At 30.9% G+C, this 19,708-nt stretch overlaps 1 protein-coding gene across 10 annotated transcripts in view; it reads left to right on the top strand.

Moving 5' to 3' along the window:
* Window positions 1-19,708, top strand: part of LOC139502828 (oxysterol-binding protein-related protein 6-like) — a 51,830-nt gene that overhangs the window by 4,203 nt on the left and 27,919 nt on the right. For 4 of the 10 annotated variants that reach the window (XM_071292443.1, XM_071292444.1, XM_071292440.1 and 1 more), the window contains exons 2-8: window positions 11,655-11,830; window positions 12,922-13,179; window positions 13,792-13,845; window positions 15,059-15,172; window positions 16,059-16,206; window positions 16,980-17,108; window positions 17,503-17,594. In XM_071292443.1, coding sequence (XP_071148544.1) covers window positions 11,684-11,830; window positions 12,922-13,179; window positions 13,792-13,845; window positions 15,059-15,172; window positions 16,059-16,206; window positions 16,980-17,108; window positions 17,503-17,594 — 942 coding nt within the window. In that variant the 5' untranslated portion in view covers window positions 11,655-11,683. Of the gene's footprint in view, window positions 1-7,995; window positions 8,162-8,210; window positions 8,364-11,654; window positions 11,831-12,921; window positions 13,180-13,791; window positions 13,846-15,058; window positions 15,173-16,058; window positions 16,207-16,979; window positions 17,109-17,502; window positions 17,595-19,708 lie in introns of those variants that run through there. The other 6 variants (XM_071292445.1, XM_071292441.1, XM_071292446.1 and 3 more) reach the window with 4 other exon arrangements.

Genomic DNA, 19,708 nt, shown 5'->3' with positions numbered 1-19,708 from the left:
AAAAATATAAAATGTTATGGATCACATACATTTGTTGATGTAAAAAATATACCCACATAACACATGTTATGTAATACATATAGACAAAAGATATCATGTCTGAGTATTATAAATGTATATTTTATTTAACAGAAACAAGTGCCTACATACATATCAAATTCCACATAGATAAGGGTCTTGATGCATATATGTGGGTCCTTATATAGTTTCTGCATTATATTTTTAGAACACGTTTCTCTTTTTTTTTAAGTTTGAAGATCTTTGGAAATAACATGGATGAGTAATGTTTATTTCACTAACAATTTTTTTTTCAGAAATTCAGTATTTTATTACATCTTTAACATGTACATATATTTAAATTCTTTACTTTTGACAGTTATCTTTTTAGCACCAAATTATTCTTGTTAGTTTATGCCACACCAATTTAATTTCTTGTTCTACGGATTTTTGGACTCCAAAATTTGGGGCGAGCGAGCGAGTTGAAAATTTTAATAAAAAAATATTTAATTTGCAAATTTTTGAGGCGAAGCTTGAAAAGTAAAGGCGAGCGATTATAATTTTTTTTTGTAAACATAAAATAATAGGTTTGGACAATATTAAACATGTTAAAACTTGGTTTATCACTTGTACTTTGACATTTCTTTAATTTCTGAAGTATTTTTCCCTGTTCACCAAAAAATAATTAAATCTGGTCTATGTATGTGTGACTGACAATGAGACAATTCTCCATCCAAATCATAATCAGTTTGGGGGCAACCCCTTAATGTTATAAATATCCCTTTTACATGTTTTATGAGGGATCAATATAAGTTATAATATATTTGTTTGTACAAAAGGGCTCATATTTTCTCATAGAACTATAAACAAGGAATTATTTGAATCTGGAATAATTTTGAATTCTGGAAAATTGATTAGAAATTTAAGATGAAAACTAACCCAACTAAATAAGGGTAGCCATGCGCGCATGGCTAAGGCTAATTTTTCTTCCACTATCATTTCAGTATGAACTAACTAAACCCCCTTAGCCATGCGCGCATGGCTAACCCTATTTAGTTGGGTTAGTTTTCATCGTAAATTTCTCATCAATTTTCCGGAATTCAAAATTATTCCAGATTCAAATAATTCCTTGTTTATATATCTATCTGGTATTAAATGGTCAAAACATGTCCAAGAATTTAGTAATACATGTATTCCTGAACTTTAACCATGTTAACACATTTACTTTAACAGTTTAATATTATTCAAAATAAGTGGACCCCTCTTTTAGAAAAATTTGTTTAAAATAAGATGTAACTCTCCTCTTTTTGAGTACAAAATTCTAAGTGTTCAAAGGTTTTGTATAGAAGAACTATACAAATCCTTGGTATTTCTATTTTCTTTTCTACATCAGTAAAATGACCCCTTGTCTGAGGGAGGGTTGTTCTCAACCTGGTAATAACAAACACAGGTCAAAGTACAGCCTTTTACACAGGGCTTTGATACAGACCAACAGCAAGCTATAAAGGACCCCAAAATTATTAGCGTACACAATTCGAATAGGAAAACCAACCATCTAATTTATATATCCAAACGGGAAAATACCAATGAACAACATCAACAAACGATAACTGCTGAACGACATGCTCCTGAATCAATCAGGACAGGTGCATAAACATGCAGCGGCTATGGATAGTTTTGTTTCGCCAGCATACAATATAATTGCAGTTGAAGGCAAATCCTTCAGAAGTTCTTTGTACTTTATTTTAACAACGAACATTTGTTTATAGGGAATATAAGTAAGGGGGAAAGAAACCAATTTTTTCTTCTTCACGGAAATACCCGCTGTTATAACTTTTTATCGGAGCACTCCAGGTTTCATGCTGAAACAAATATTCTCACAAATATTTACACAGTGTGGTGGGGTGCTTTTATGTTTAAAATCATTATATACAGGTTAGACTGTGATTTAACAAATGTTGATATCTTTTTATAATATTTACAAAAAAAAAACAGTGCGGGAAATGGACATGATTACAATTCCGGATGCGAGAATATAAAAAAAATAAAAAAATTCTGTTTTGAAAAAAATAGGTGCAGGTGGGTCCGTCAAACAAGGGATCAAATTGGTGTGGCCTTACATGTACAAAATGTATATAATCTGCTCATTTTCTCTATAATTTCTCTATTTTGTAAACCCCATTCAACTAACTGTCGTAGATTCTATCTTACATGTATGATTAAGATCTAACTTTGTTACAACAAATTGCAATTTGAAGAAAATAATTATCTAGTAAGAAATTAACACACAATTGAAACAAATTACAAATGAACCAATATAAAGGGATTAGATCAATAAAGCATCAGACATAATTAATCTGTAGGGATCTTCTTAGTGTCATCCGCCTAATCACCTGTGGACATTGGATTGAAGGCAATGGTCAATTAGGAAGCATTCTTCTGGCTACAAGAACATATATAACAAAAGCAGATTCATATTCAATATTTTAGTAAGAATGTCAAAGAAGATGTTCCTACTATAATTTTTTAAAGAACATGTAGAAGGCAACTTTTTAACCTATTTAAGATCAAACATTTTTTTAAGGGAACTGTTAAAAGCATGTTAAGAAAAAGCTATATATCTATTAATGATTTTCATAATTCATCTGAAATATATTCTTAATATATGTTAAAAATGTTTACAATTTACATGTACATGATGCTAATATAATTACATTTCTGTATGTAATTTAAAGCTCTGTCAACCAAAATACACAAATGTACCAAAAGTACAAAAAAATCATCTCAATTTTGAAGAAAAGGGCTTTCTATATTACTTGAACACAACTTTTTTGGCATTACTCTTTTAAACCCTAAATACAAGTTTAGGGTCAAATCATTCATGTACAAAATGTATGATCAAAGCCATTCAAGAAGTATTTCTAGCCTTGATTTTTCTCAGTGTTCATTTTGGCAGTAAAGTATACATCAGTGTTCTCCCCAGGCCCTTAAAGGACCACGGGCCCGCGATGTATAATTTTCTACCGCGGTGGTATCGTTCTTGCGGCGATGTATAATTTTTCTCCGTGGTGCTAAAGTTTTTGGTAAAAAAAATCGTAAATCGGTAAAGATTGAGACGTTCAACTTTCTTTTACATGAAAATTGACCAGTTCTAACCAGTTTAATCCAGATCTGACAGGTAGATTGTTTACACCACGTGATCGATTTACCTTTTGAGGTTAACCTTGATGATTGGATTTAATCGATGTACATGATTCTTTTGTGTTTTAATTAATTAAGAGATCATAATTTTAATAACAGACTTGTGAGGGACAAGGAGACATTTGTTAATGACCTCTATTACGCCAGTCTTGAGTCAAAATAATTTGCCTGTTGGAAATTAATTGTGGAGTTACTTCCCCTGATTTTGCTTATCACAAATAAATGCTCCTCAAATATAATTTCTCATTGAAAATAAAAATAAATTACAAATTGAATGCAAAATTATATTAGAATGTTACATTAAGGACAAAAACTTTCTTAGAACATACTAACAAAAATGTTTTGAAAATTATTTTTGAGAATCATACTTTTATTGATGCACAGACATATTATATTAAATTAGTAGATTTTTCACCTGACAAGCCTACTGCCAAAATTATATCATTTCAATGTAATATAATCCAAAACAGGACTATAGCTAAATATGAACTAGTGGATAGATATAAATATATAAGTACTCTTCATGTCTGGAACAAAGTATTAACTATAAAAATAATTTGTTGTTTAAAAGAATCAGGTCTAAAACTATGGAAAATAGTTTTTAATCTACTGAAGGTTCTGTATCAAAATTTAATCTTGTTCAAAGTTAATTGTTATGGTGAAATCTAACATGGGGAATGTGTAGTGTAACTACAAGTATCAGGACAAAATGGCTTGATCAAAATATAAGAAGTGACTAGTTTAAAGACTAATTGTGCTTTCATTTATTTATTCTTCAAAGATATTAAAGTATACAAACTGTTTATTGATTTACTTTTTCTACCAATAATTTTCTGACCCAAAGTCCATACAACACAGTACCACAGTTAACAAAACAAAGGCAAAAGGGTAATGACAAAAACTAACAAGAAAAAAATAAGCGACGCAACGTGACACAAAATATTGTAAGATTCATTTCGTCACGCGTTACCCTGGTGCTATCCAAAAATCCTGGGGAGAACACTGTACATGAATAATCTAGTCATTTATATATTTCCCAGTAGAACTATGTACCTAGCATTGAGGTTATTGTTCTTGAATCTTGTTGTAATTTTGTCTCAATTGCACATGTACAATCTTTTTTTAATTTAGTACACATTTTGCTTGACACTGAAACCCTGCATATTCCATCTGATGATCTGTCGATGATGATCTGAAGTAAGTTTCTAAAATGACATACAATGTACTCATCTACAATGTAGTCTCTGTTACCATGGATACTGTACTAAATGACCATTATGAGTAAGATTATAGTACCACATTCGAAATAGAAATACACTGTTTTATAAAGTCTATTAAGAATGCTCCATTGTACATGTTGTGAAATAAGTGGTAGAACACTGCTTATACATATATTCATAAACATATTTGAAAGCAATTTTAGCTTTCAAGTGTAAATGTTTTTTCACTTAAAATCTTCTTGAATATGAATCATTGTGTTTGGTGTGCATTAGTTGTTTTCCCTTGACATTATTACATTCATTAAAACTAATATATTTTAAGGGGGTGTATAATAATGACCTCGACTACCCATAAGTCTCGCTCTATCAGTTCAATACATTCATGAATGAAGTACATGTATATTATATACTTATCGGTCGTCCCACTGTCTATATCACTCTGTTCAGCTCTTAATATTATTCCGTATCATGTCTTTGTGACGTCAAATACGTTGACCCGGCCTTAATAACTTTGACCCGGACATATCAGCGACGTCATAATGTTTGAACCGACGTTAATAACTTTGACCCGAACTTATCAAGTCATCTTTTGTGTGCTGGTGAAACAAAGAAAACACTTCTGAAACACGCAAATATAGCCCGATAAATCGATTATCAGATTATCTGCATATTGATATTGTAAAATATCAGCTGCTTGACATAATATGAAGGCTTTTTGATCTCGTTCGCTACGCTCACTCGACAAAAAGCTTCATATTATGTCTCGCAGCTGATATTTTACGATATCAACATGCAGATAACCTGATAATCGGTACATACATGTATATCACTCGATTTTATTGAATTTTATTTGTTTTGATCTCAAATTATAATGATACTGACATCTTTATGCTAGCCTAATTCAAGTTCAAATTCAAATTTAAGTAAAATAAAATATTCTTTTTCTTCTTCTACAGTCTATATCTTAGTCTGGTTTCTTCTTATTTGTGATATTTAGTTAAGTGATAATCAGTAGTTTCATCTGATGTCAGTTTGTATTAGATGTATCCTATTTTAGGAGCATTAGCCCTCAAGTTATGAGATGACTACATCAGATTTACATAAAAATAATAAATAATTATTTATCTTTTCACTAGTTCTTATAAGAGAAATTAATTTTTATAAAACAGGGAAAACTGTCATTATCTCATATTTTCTAGCTAGGTACAGTAACACTTTTATAAGATGTTTCATCCTACATGTCCTAATTCATCTGTTTTTCTGTCATCAAATTGATACATTAGTACTGCATTTGTATGAGGGGAGGACAGGGGTAGGAGAAAGGAGAAAAGGGGTAGGAGAAAGGAGAGGAAGGCTGGGAGAAAGGAGAAAAAATAAAATATCTCTCCTTTTAAAATTTTTTCTAATATTTCAAGAAAAAATATCTCAAAAGGAGATGTTTTATTATAAAGGAAGAAAGGAAAACGGGGGTAGAAGAAAGGAGAAGAGGGGTGGGAGAAGGGTACCCCCTGTCCTCCCCCTCTTATGTATGGTATTATGAATAACTGTTCTATCTTGTCTTTTTCTGGTTTAATTCATTGCCAATACTTTTTGCTGATAATTGATAAAACTTCTATGTAAATGTTGATACATCTGCATGTAATAGTATACATTGTTAAAAACAAGCATATATATCTTGTTTAGTTATATGGGATATATAATACTTTTCATCTTCTATTGTTTTCATAAGACTTGTGATGTAATACATAGTTCATGTAGTTAACTGTAGTGGAATGCACATCTTGACTACATCATTTAACTTGATAACAATCTTCAAACCCTTGAGAAACAACTTGTTGAGAAAACAAACATGTATCATGGTCTAAAAGGGGATCCTTAATTTCTTTTTCTTTCAGTTTTAAGACTGTTTTTCTGTATTCTTTTATTATTTATTTTGTCCATCAACCTCTATTCTTTGTACGTGAGTATTTCAGTATCCAAGCATTTTCTTTTCTTTTTATTTCAGTACCCCATTATTCTCTATTCTTTATATTTTTTGCCCATCTTTCTCAACTCCTAACTTTTTAAGCCATTTATTTTGTACTCTTTGCCCTTTATTCTTTATAATGTAATATACCAAACCAGACCCTTATATAGCCCAGGTGGTCGTGTGGTCTAGCAGGACGGCTGCAGTGCAGGCGATTTGGTGTCACGATATCACAGTAGCATGGGTTCGAATCCTGGCGAGGGAAGAACCAAAAATTTGCGAAAGCAAATTTACAGATCTAACATTGTTGGGTTGATGTTTAGACGAGTTATATATATATATATATATGAAGTGTATCTTATTTTGTGTTAAAGGTATGCACATATACAAATGTACATGTGCATATAGAAGTTTTTCATGGAATATGGTTATGAAATGATTTTCTGTTGATTTGTCATTAAGACAATATAATGACTAGACAAAAAGGACATTGATTAAAAAGGTTTTTTTTTGCTAAGCATCACCTGACATGTTTGACATGTATGACTAATAATACTTTGTAAGTAGCTTATATGTAAGATTATATTACAGTCATGACAATATAAGTAATAAGAAACATAGTGTAATATACTGACAAAATGTTGATGATGGAAGTGTTTAACAACCTTGACTGGCATGGTCAGTAGACAAACTGTTAACAGATTACAACTTCTTATATATATATATTCCCATTGACATTGTAAAGTCATGACCAACAACCAATGAAACCAAAGTAAATAAAGAAATAATTTTACACAGTTGAACTTCATCAGCATATTTAATACAAATACAAGGTTGTTTGTCATCATCACAATTTTAACATTTACATGAATCAGGCCAGATTAGAATAAAATTAAAAATGTGGGAGGGGAAAAGGGGGGGGGGGGCGGGGCGTTCAACCCACAGAACAGACACTGGATCTCCCAATGATGAAACATAAACTTATGATTTACATCCTAAAGAATCATCAAAAAACATGTCAAGATATCTGATAAGTTTAAAAATAAAGTTAAACATAATTTGAAATTTGATACATTGATTTTTCACTTGTTTAGATCTAGTTATTAAATATTCAATCATAACTCTTTGACATTTTGTATTATAATTAATATCTGTATTAAGACAAATAAAAACTAAAATATTAATTTGAAAGTGGAGAACTAATCAGTGATTTAGCTTTTGGGTCTTTATACATGATTAATATCAATAATATGTCATCTACGTTAATTTTACATTATCTTATCAAGGCGATCTGGGTGTTCCTAAATTAGATTTCCTGTATTTTATAAAATGTTATTACTGTATGAAAATAATATTTTTTACATCATAAATTTATGAAATTGATTACACATTGAGTCCATTCATAAAAATCTAAGATTGGTCCTATAGTAAAGCATGGGATATACTGTAGCGTAAAACATACATGACAAACATGACGTTTGTCATGTTAAAAACTAACCTCTAACTTGCCATATGTAAAACCTGCTAATGACATAAAAATCTTACTGCTAGAATTAATGTAAAAAATGAAGTAATTATACAAAATACATGAGCTTCCTTCCTTTACAATTAACCGTTGACCGATCTTTTCTCATTTGACATGTAATATCATCTCTCCATCCATTAAATGATAAACCACTATAGCTTGTAACACTGTACAAGGACAGAGACTATATCGTAGAGATAATTAAAAACGATGGTAGTTATTGAATCCTTTAACAAGGATGTGAAAATGTCAGTTGTATAGTATTAATTTTTATCAGATGACATTTTATATAAGTTTGTGTGGGACTTCATAATTTAATGGAAATATGAATTAATGTAGGTTGTATATATGTTAATGTGCTTTAAAAATTGCACCGAAAATTTTAAAATTGAGTAAGAATTTTAAGCATGTTAAAGGGTGAATGGATTTATTTATGAACATTATGAAATATATGGTAGGTTTATATGATTTATTTTCTTTTATAAATTTAAAAACAAGACAGCAACAATGAAAGTACATGTATAATAATTTTTATTTTTCAATATTCATGATATTATTTTGATATACATGTACATATATTAATTTTCAGGATTTTTGTACAAAATGTATATAGGAATATCTAGGATATTTTTTCAGTTTAGTATTTACTTGTTCTGAAATAAAGGAGAAGCTCAGTATAAAGTTGGACTTTTTAGCCTTTCCTCCATTGAATTTTTTTTTTTGCATACCTGATTCGCATAGGATTTTTCAATATTATGCTGAAAATATGCATTAAAGTATAAATGCATTGTGCAAAACAAATATTTCATCAAAAACATTTTAGGTAAGACGTTTCAACTGAGGTACTTCACAGGCGTCAAAAGGTGTCATTATAGAGAAAAGGGGGGTGGCGTCAAAAAGCGTCATTATGAAGGAAAGGGTTAAAATCAAAAGTACTGTACAACAAACTGCCTTGAAGTAGTGATTGTTACTTAGTTTATAATGTACCTTGATTAAAAATTTAACATGAACCCTTACCTCCATAGTGACGCCTTTTGACGCCACCCCCTTTACTCCATAATGCCTTTTGACGCCTGTGTAGTACCTCAGTTGAAACGTCTTACCTACGAAATTTTTTTATCAGACTTAATGAAATTTGTATCTAATAAAAAAAGGATTTTCATGAGAAGATGTGACTAGAATTTCATTGATGAAATATTCGTTTTCGCAATGCATTAATACTTTAAACCTGATGATTTTTTTTATAAGAAAAAATCCTATGCCAATCATGTATGTAAAAAAAAAAGAAAATATGGAGGAAAGGGTTTTAAAGCACCCTTTTAAATCAAATGAAATTGCCAGGTCACCCTTTAAAAGTTCCTGATTTGATGTTACCTTCCTCATGAAATGTACCAATGGCTTGCAGTTGCAGGGTTGGGTAGGTGAGGATTTAAGAACAGGAAAAACAGGTTGGGTAAAAAATTTAAACAATTTTCTGGTATGCTGTTTTTTAAGTTGATAAAAGTATATATAAGGCAACATCTTACAATTTGAATTTTACTTTTGACCGCGAAAATTCCATAAAATGGTAAGTTACACCAAAACTTGACTAATTCACTTGCAAATACATGAAAATAATGTTCAGCCAAAAACATATTCACACAAGAAGTGCTTGCTATCTACATACAGTCAAACATTTATTTTGGTCAATGCTTGTGATCAATATTGATGAAGCCAAAAATGTTCATGAAAGTAATTTATTTTTGCACCAAATCAGTGATAACCACCTTTTTGACATCATTTTCTGTAGTTTCTAACATAATTATCAAAATGAATTATCAAAGCACCTATATTATAGGTCTTGGTAGTACAAGTCTGAAAATAAAATAAACAGATTGAATTCAAATCAGAATTTTATCATGATATTACTTAATTAATAGTCAAAATGAAGTATCAAAGCATCTATATCGGTCTTTGGTAGTTATAATAAGTCTCAAAATGAAAGAAACGGATTGAATATACTTCAGAATTAATTAATCTTAAAAAGATGGTATTGTCAGAGACAATCAATTGATGGTCTTGCAATATATACAGTGGTTTGAAAGAGAGTATTAAACATGCAATATAGCTTTTTCTATCTATCAATATTATGCCAATAGCTCTTCTCAAGGGATTTTATTGGTTAAGGATTTATATCTTGTGTGATAATTGCTCGCTTAACCTTCAGTTGATGATATTGAAAGTTGATACCGCACATGAATGAAAAGGCCATTTTATATGCACTTTTTGCTTATATATTATATCCCTAAAGTAGATATTTTGATGTACAACATTATTGAAGTGCACAATGCATTATAACTTACATGTAACTGATATGGATATAAGATCATGTACATAATGTAGATAGATGGTTAATACAGAAGAATTGCTATTGATCATGTTGATTGTCATGATTGTATTACAAATAGAAACTTTTTGTATTTTCTACTAAGTATAAAATCATGTTCATTTTATTATAATATATTATACGTAACATACAACCTGTAACTTACATTACTTATCATCATGGTTATTTCCCATATTGATTGTAGTATATTCTCAAGACTAACATATGGATATGGACCAAAATCTTTAAAGAAAATTGATTTTATTACAAAAACTTCAAATTTTATTGATTGCATGTATAGGTCAATGAAACATGACAGTCAATAGTACAAAAACATCATGACTTGATTAGTTTCTTGTTTGACTTGCTCAACATTTTTCATGACTACTTGTGTGTGGTATTGGGTTTTCTCATTGTTGAAGGTGGGTATTTTAAAGTTGTCTCATTGATTATGTCAGATCTCCCTATTTTTATACAAACACCAAACAATTGGTTCTATTAATTATAAACTATCATGACTATCATTTAGTCATAGACAGACACATGTGGTTTATAATTGATTGATTGTTGGTTGCTTAATGTCCAGTGGCAAATATTTCATGCATATTCAGGATGAGAACGAAGTTCACAATAAATACAATAGGTAGGTCTTGCATAAAAGAGGCCATAAGGGATGATGGTCGGGGAAATTTCAACTGCCACTGGAAAATGAGGTAATATTGGATAGGGACAGAAATTTTGCCTTACAACAGGCCACCTACGGGCCCTCAAAGAGTTGTTGTAAGGGTTCTTAACGTGCAAAGAGCGTGACACTCTCTTTACACGAGACATCGGATTTAACGTCCCCATTCTGACGGGACGTGACTGCAAACTTGATACATCCCGCACAGCCAAACGGACGCCCCACTTCAGCAAGCGTTTTACTGCCGGTCGGGAGAAGACCAAGTGACCATATTTCTATTCCCCAGTCACCCTTGGGGGTGTGGTTTATAAACAATAACTTTAGTTTAACATGTTTAAGTGGATAAGCCTTGAAGGATCTCTATAATATGTTACTTGAAGGTCTTAAAGGAAGGTTGGGAACTTGGGGTTGATTTTGGGGGTTATGGTACATGTACCAACAAGAATGAGTGACCAAAAAGGGACAAAAAACAAGCATTTTTGTAGTTTCAAGACAATAACTTGTGTTTAAGTGAATGAATCTCTTTGAAATCTACTATTAGGTTCCATACCACAAAGAAAGGCCGGGATTGAGTTTGTGGGTTATCGTCAAAGAATGTTTTACAACTACAAAAATGTATTAGCATTCACTTAAGAATTATTTAGTATAAATACTTTGTTCCAAACATATTTGAAATAGTTGTAAATTTTTATTTCTAGGTTGATATGTATTAAGATTATAAGGCAAGATGTCTAACAATGACAGTTCCCAGCTGTCTTCCAGTGGTAAAGTACCAATCCTAACTGCTTCCCCATTAGCTGCTAGGAAGAAGAAACAGTTTAACAGAGGAGGAAAACGTCATCAATTCAGACACAGTGACTCTGACACAGATTCGGTAAGTTCTGATAATAGTACCAGGATTATAATTTAATACGCTAGACGAGCATTACTTATACAAAAGACTCATTCAGTGATGCTCAGATCAAAATAGTTATAAAGTCAAATAAGTACTAAGTTGACGAGCATTAAGAACCCAAAATTCCAAAAAGTTATGGCAAAAATGTCTAAATAATGTATTCCTGGGATAAGAAAATCCTTAATTTTTTGAAAAATTAAAGTTTGGTCAACAGAAAATTCTTGATTATAACCATGATAACCTAGATATTATGATATTTAAATGTCTGTCAGTAGGCATGTTTTTGATGTTGCGACATTGATCATATTGATAGGATATTTACATTTTTATGCCCCACCTACGATAGTAGAGGGGCATTATGTTTTCTTGTCTGTGCCTCCGTTTGTTCGTCCGTTTGTCCGTCCGTGCGTCCATTGGTCCCGCTTCAGGTTAAAGTTTTTGGTCAAGGTAGTTTTTGATGAAGTTGAAGTCCAATCAACTTGAAACTTAGTACACATGTTCCCTAAGATATGATCTTTCTAATTTTAATGCCAAATTAAAGTATTGACCCCAATTTTATGGTCCACTGAACATGTAAAATGATAGTGCAAGTGGGGCATCTGTGTACTATGGACACATTCTTGTTCTAATTTGTTAGTGGTTTCTGTTTTGATATCCCCAAAAACATACAAGATGTTTTTTAAATTTATATATATGTTTCAATTCAGCATAAACCTATATATATATATATATATATATATAATCAAACAGAAAAAATTGAGTCCAGAAAAAAATTCAGAAAAAATGGACTATTTTGTTTCCCTCCATGTTTTGACATGCACCGGAAACTGAAGTTGTAATACAAGACTGGTACCTAAACATACTGTTCCTTTGCTTTTGTGATTTGTTTTGATGTGACAAAAGTTGGAAAAAATGATCGAAAAAACATGGAGTGGTATAAGTATCTGCTATACAGTTATATGTATATCATGTATAAAGAAGTATTGCAACGTCTTCATTTGTACATCATCAGCCTGTAAGATAGGGTTATAGAAAACTGATTTATCAAATGTTGTTTTTCTTTCATTCAGGAGAACAGTGATGACGACTTTTCCGTTACAAGTTCACAACCTAGTCATCCTGGTCATGGTGGTGGTGTCCCTGTTTTGAAGAAGGAACTACTAGAAACAAAGTCAACAGCTTCTAAAAGTAGGAAACGGAGGAAAGCTAGACAAGATTGGGAAATAGTGGAAGGACTGAAAGATGGACAAACTTGTGATGATAAACCTGGCAATTATCAAAGTTACATGATGAAAAAAAGAAGATGGCCACTGAAAGGATGGCACAAGGTACTTTTTCTCTGAATATTGTAAATTATGAAAACAAAAATGACATAAACAATGGTTAACATAACTTTAATTTTGACCTGTTGCCTGTCAATAGCAAACAACAAAATGGTCTTAATAACAAATTATTTTGCTGGTAGTCACATTATACGAATATTGTCAAGTTCAGTTGGACTTGACAGACCCTGAATCAAATTAGTGAGAAGTTTTATAGCACCAGCAATAATACTTCATTGAGTAACTTACATTTTAACACAAAAGATTAACATGCATAGACGTCTATTGACCTTGTGTGCGATATTGAAAATTCTAAGGCTACAGTTTTACAGAAATTGTACAGCCCTACAAACTAGCAGTGATCAATATTGAATAGCTACAGCTTTCTGCAGAAGGTCCATAGATCTTTCAGGTACTCTGGCATCTTCAAATAATAAAAATTAGAGGCCATGGCATAAAATCAATTGTTCTAAAAGAGGTGTTGACCACCAACACTATGTTAATATACATGAACCCTACAAATATGAGGTGATTATTTGTTAAGAATCTTTTTGTTCATATTTTCTGACATTTTTTTTCTTATATAAAAATTATGTAATTGTTTTTTCTTTATTGTAGAGGTTTTTCTTCTTGGAGAAAGGAAAGTTGTTTTATGCTAAAGCTCCAGGAGATGTAAGTACGAACATGATGATTTGACCTTTGACCTGTTATTAGCTAATTGTGTTACTATTTTTGCAACTAAGGAAATATAGATTCCCCCACTGCAACACGTTCGTTATGATATTTCTCCACCCGAGACAGTTTAATTTTAATATTTTAAGTGTGAGGCTTGCCAAGCTCTTTAAATAAGTAAAATTGAATTGTTGAGAGTGAAGAAATATTCTAATCCACGAGTTATAGTGATGGAATTTGTTTCTCTCATGATTTATATCCTTTTTCAAAGATTTGCAGAAAGTTGTGTTTTTTATATGTGACATCATCATGCATAGTCGGCTTTTTTCATGAAGTCACAATAGAAAATTCAGAAGAAAAACAGGAAAATTTGACGTCATAATTAAATTCGGACCAATCAATATCTGAGAAAAAAAAAATCACAAGTGAGGAGAAACATTTTTCTCGCACCTACCAATAAATGTGAAAATAGCACCGAAAATAGAGGAACTGGTTTACATCTGTTAATCTGTCCATCCCAATTAATGTTGGTCACAATTTTCTCTGGAACTATAATAACTAATAAAATTTTAGATGTTTGTTTCACTATAATACGTTATTCTGATTGGCTAACTGTACATCACATGTTATTCCTTAAGCAGTTGTATCACACAATAAAACTTTTCATTCATGATGACACGAGGTCCCACAATAAAGTGCACAGGTAAATGAAATAAAAACTTGATAAAAGGCGTGTTTTCATGATCCTATAGGTAAAAATGTAATTACATGAATTATAAGTATTGAATGCTTTTTTTTGTAACTTTATAGGGTTGTAAAAGCGATGACCGTGCACACATTTTTAGTCCGCGCTTCATACAAAATGTACTTCGGTCAACGCTTTCACACCCCAATAAATTTACAAAAAAGAGCATTCAATTCTTAAATAAAATTTTGGATGTATTTTCATATTCATCACTTATCTTCTCCTAGTTTACTGAATAATTTTATAATCTAAACCAAAAAAATTGATGGCGCTGATGTATAAAATGATGGTTGTGTTTTTTCTCAGGAATTACAAATCAGAGCTTCATGAAATTTGATATCAACCTGCATCCATCCCTTATCAAATTCCTATTTACAAAATACTTATAGGGGCAGCTGTTATGATAGTTCCATTTTTTTTTCATAACAAAATACATTATAACTTACAATATTTTATATTGAATTTCAGATACAGAAAGGAAAATTCCATGGAGTTATAGACATTGGTTTGTCTGTGATAGCCTTCAAACGACACAGACACAGAATTGATATTGACGCTGAAGATATCGTTTATCATGTTAAAGTAAGTCAAATCATTCTGTTAATTTAAATTAAAAAAAATATGAACTCCAGCATCAAAATAGATATAGGAAGATGTGGTATGAGTGTCAATGAGACAACTCTCCATCCAAGTCACAATTTATCAAAGTAAATCAAAAATCTGTAATATGAAATTTATTTTCCATTCATCAACATACATGACACATTACAAGAAAAATAACTTTTTTCTACATTTGTCATCTAGCTGCAGCATTTAAAAACCATAATACAAATTAAATTTTATAACAAAAATTAAACTTTAAAGAAAAACATAAATTTACAGTATGATCAAAAGAAAAAGGGGAAAAATGCAAACTGTAGTCAAGATTGAGTAAATAAACTCATCATAGATACCAGGACTAAATTTTAAATATATGCCAGACGCACGTTTGGTCTACAAAAGACTCATCAGTGACGCTCGAATCCAAAAAAGTTTTCAAAAAAAAAAAAGCCAAATAAAGTACGAAGTTGAAGAGCATTGAGATCCCAAATTCCTATTAAAGTGTTGCCAAATACAGCTAAGGTAATCTTTGCATGAGGTAGAAAAGCCTAGTATTTCAAAAAATTCAAATTTTTTTGCAATGACAGAAATACTAAACCTTGAAAAAATTAACAATTTTATATACTTTCAATTCAGAAATTATTACAATGTTTTTGCAATGTTTTTATTATTGCATTATATGCTTGCATTTTGATTTTTTTTTACATGAGTCAAGCATGATTTTTCTCAATATTGCAAAAATTAAGTCTAAAATATCAAAATCACAATAATCACTCAATAATTTCTGAATTTACAGTACATGTACAAGAAATATTTTCCAAAATCCCTTTTTTCCATTTATTAAATTTTCATAATTAATTTATTTTAGGTTAAAGATAACAGATCATTTGAGGAATGGATACAGAGACTAAAACATCATCGTCTATACCGACAACATGTGATAGCGTTTGGAACTAAAGAATCACCCAAGCTTACTGACATTACTTCACCAACGGAAGACATTGGATTTTCTACAGGTAAAATTAGTAAAAAATCAACAAGACATATCGCCACTCAAAGACCTCTTTGAATATTGCATATCATGAAACTTTCTTGTGTGCCTGATTTAAGCTATGATTGTGGTTGGCATGTTACCAGAGCAATTTAATTCTATGCTATTTAAATTTGAAAAATTCGAAATCAACATTTCAAACACTCGCACCTATGAAATTCAATTTTCCTCAGATGAAGTACGAAGAAACGGAAAAGCCCTAGCTATTTTACTAAGCATCAACTATGTAGTTCATGATATTAATTAATGAGGAGTTTCCCACAAAAGCAACGATAGGGCTCCATTCAGTCTTTATCGATGAGCAAAACTTGAAACAGATAGTAAGCTTTAAATGGCATTAACATGACTACATTTAAAGAGAAGACAGCAGTAAAAACCAACAAGAAAAATAAATAAAGGAAGACAGGAACCTATAACAACCATAGATTGATTTTGAGCAGACACATAAAGAATGGGGTTGAATTTAATATGTTTGTCAATATAAAAAAGAAGATGTGGTATGATTGCCAATGAGACAACTATCCACAAAAGACCAAAATGACACAGACATTAACAACTATAGGTCACCGTACAGCCTTCAAAAATGAGCAAAGCCCATACCGGATAGTCGGCTATAAAAGGCCCTGATAAAGACAATGTACATTTGTATTTTATACATATCTCTGGAAAAGTTGCCAGCTTACGCAGATATCAAATAACAAAAGGTGAAGTTTGAAAAAGTCTTACCATTTATTACAGATAAAGGAAGAGAACACAAATTAAGTGCAGATGTTATACGGCAATCAAGTTTTAAGAAAATTGACGTCCAACAAAGTCGTGTAGCTACGTGGGTGATGGACTCGGCTGGGTTTGAACATTGTGATAAAGGTACGAAAATTATAATGATGTCATGTAACCCTATGAAATTTTGACTTAGGAAAAGAAGGAAAAAACAAAGTTCTGAGGCTACTGTAGGATTTTCAGTCAAACGAAGACAGCAAATTTCAGGAAAACCAAGAACCAGAAAACATTTGGAAAAATATATATTTCTACCGGTATACAAAAAATTGAAATGTTTATCATCATTTAATTTTTGAAAGCTTGACATTGTGACAAAGATAAAAATGAATACTTGAAAAAAAAATTTGAGACTAAGATTTAGTTTCTCCAAGTATATATAAAATTTTGGATGTCACATTTACAAATGTATATTGACACAATGATTGAGGAATTAATATACTTTTAAAAACTGAAATAAAATTGGAATTTAATTCTTTACCAGGTTTGAATGAGACCCAGACCATTCTATGTGAATTGAGAGATGATTTAGAACAACTTAGAAATATACCATTGACACCAGATTCTGTAATAGAGGTAATTAAAGTTTATTTCTGAAGCTGTGCTCACACCAACCATTGCATATTGTAAACCTGTTTACCATTTGTTCCATGTAATGAACACACTGTTATGATTGTTATGACATTTCAGTTCTTCTCAAATAAACACCAGTTCAAATTTCTCCGGATTATTCATTCTTTTTTATGGTTTGAGGAACAATTGTATTTTTGTTGATGTTTGAAATCATGGTTTTTAGAAAGTTTGCATATGTGCCTTGGTACTTCATCACGTTTGAATTTGTTGTTTCACTCTACCATCAAAATTCATGAAAAATTGATATCCCAGTATGTATATGTCGTGTACAAGTTGCGATTTTGAACAGGTTATAACAATTACAAAAATGTTGTACATGTTATAATTTGTACAATGCAAAAATACAAGTTATAACATGTACAAAAGTACCTCATACATGTTATAACATGTACAAAAGTACCTCATACATGTTATAACATGTACAAAATATTGCTTTAAAATGGTTTTAACTTGTACAAAATTTGAAAATAAAGATATGTTTCTATTATTACAACACATGCCATTAACCTCAATGATATTTTAATCACTCTTTTGTTATTCATGTTACTGTGATACCTTTTTGGGGAAAGACGGCTTGAAGCCGTCAATTCCCTAATGGGGTTGGCCAGAGTATCATTCCCTCACGTCAATCGTTTTGTTTTGATAGTTTGGAAACCCCCTCAAAATGTCATACTGATATTGATGACAAGGAGAACAGATTGACTTAAAATACATTTTTTACACATTTCCCTTCCGTTTCTCGTGAAATTATCGTATATAGAGCTTTCCCTTACACTATATACGTTTCTTTTACAGTCCAGAAAAATCAGTATTACGAAATATTCTAAATATATCTAACCTAGTGACGTCATTGTTGGAATGCCACACTACACAGGGATATCCTTTATTCATTATAAAAATCATTCACAGTATTTGTATACTAATTTAAAATCCGTATTTGTTAAATGTAAACCTAATGATGTTTGCTGTATGCAATGCTTTAATCTGAGGCTATAATCAGATAATTTGTAGGTCAACTTTCGCGGTAAACAATGTCAATGGGGATACATGAGATTGGGGAGAGAAACATCAGTTTTCATTGTTTCTGTAAAGTTCTGTTTTTAGAATCTTCCTCCAATTCAGGAGCACCTCAATTGATAAGTAATTTTACACTAAAATCAAAGTAAATGTTTCTGAACATTTAAAATGTGACATTTAGTATATGATAAGTAGTCTTCTATATAAAAAAAAATGTGTACCAACATAATTATTGAAATGGTTAAAAAAAAAATAAAAAAAAAAATGTTGCTTTTTGTAGTTTATACCTATTGAGATTGGGTAGAGTGACTGCAGTTTTCATTCTTTCTGTAAAGTTATGTTTTTAGAATCTTTCTCCAATTAAGGAGCACCTCAATTGATGAGTAATTACCCACTATAAAGAAAGTTAATGTATCTGAACACTGAAAATGTCACATTAAGTATATATATGATAAGTAGTCATCAATTAAAAAATAATTTTGCGTACCAACATAATTATTGTAGTGGTCATTTTTAAAAAAAAAAATTTTAAATATTGCTTTTTGTAGTTTAAAGCTATTTATTCATGAATTTTACAGATATATCAAAATGTTGGATCTGGAAACAAACTTCACACAGCTTATATCAATCATATTTGATTTTATAAGTACATGTATCCCTGTGATGAGATTTGTAACTGGGAACTTTATCAATGGAAAATTAAAACTGAATAGATTTTTCAGTCCTCACTTTCTTGAGAATACTGTCACAAAATATTGAGAATGGTCTTAGCCTGCCGTTCAGTTGTACATAATTAAAATTCTAAAATATATTGTAGTAGTTGTTAAATTCAATTGAATTTTAAATGGTTAACTCCCAACTTTAATCAAATGTTTTGATTTAGAAGGTGCAGATCTCATTGGTCTAAATTGTCTCTATGATGAATTCTTGACTAAGGAAATGAAATAACAATAAACAACAATAAGTTTCATTATTGTCAGCCTTTCTATATGTTCTAGCTGTTCTTTTGCTCATTCTTTGTATGGAGACTATCAAAAGAT

The sequence above is a fragment of the Mytilus edulis genome, chromosome 14 (genome assembly GCF_963676685.1).
Source record: "Mytilus edulis chromosome 14, xbMytEdul2.2, whole genome shotgun sequence".
Lineage (NCBI taxonomy): Eukaryota > Metazoa > Mollusca > Bivalvia > Mytilida > Mytilidae > Mytilus > Mytilus edulis.
The sequence above is the reverse complement of the archived record's forward strand: the minus strand, read 5'-3'. Positions and strand labels throughout refer to the sequence as shown.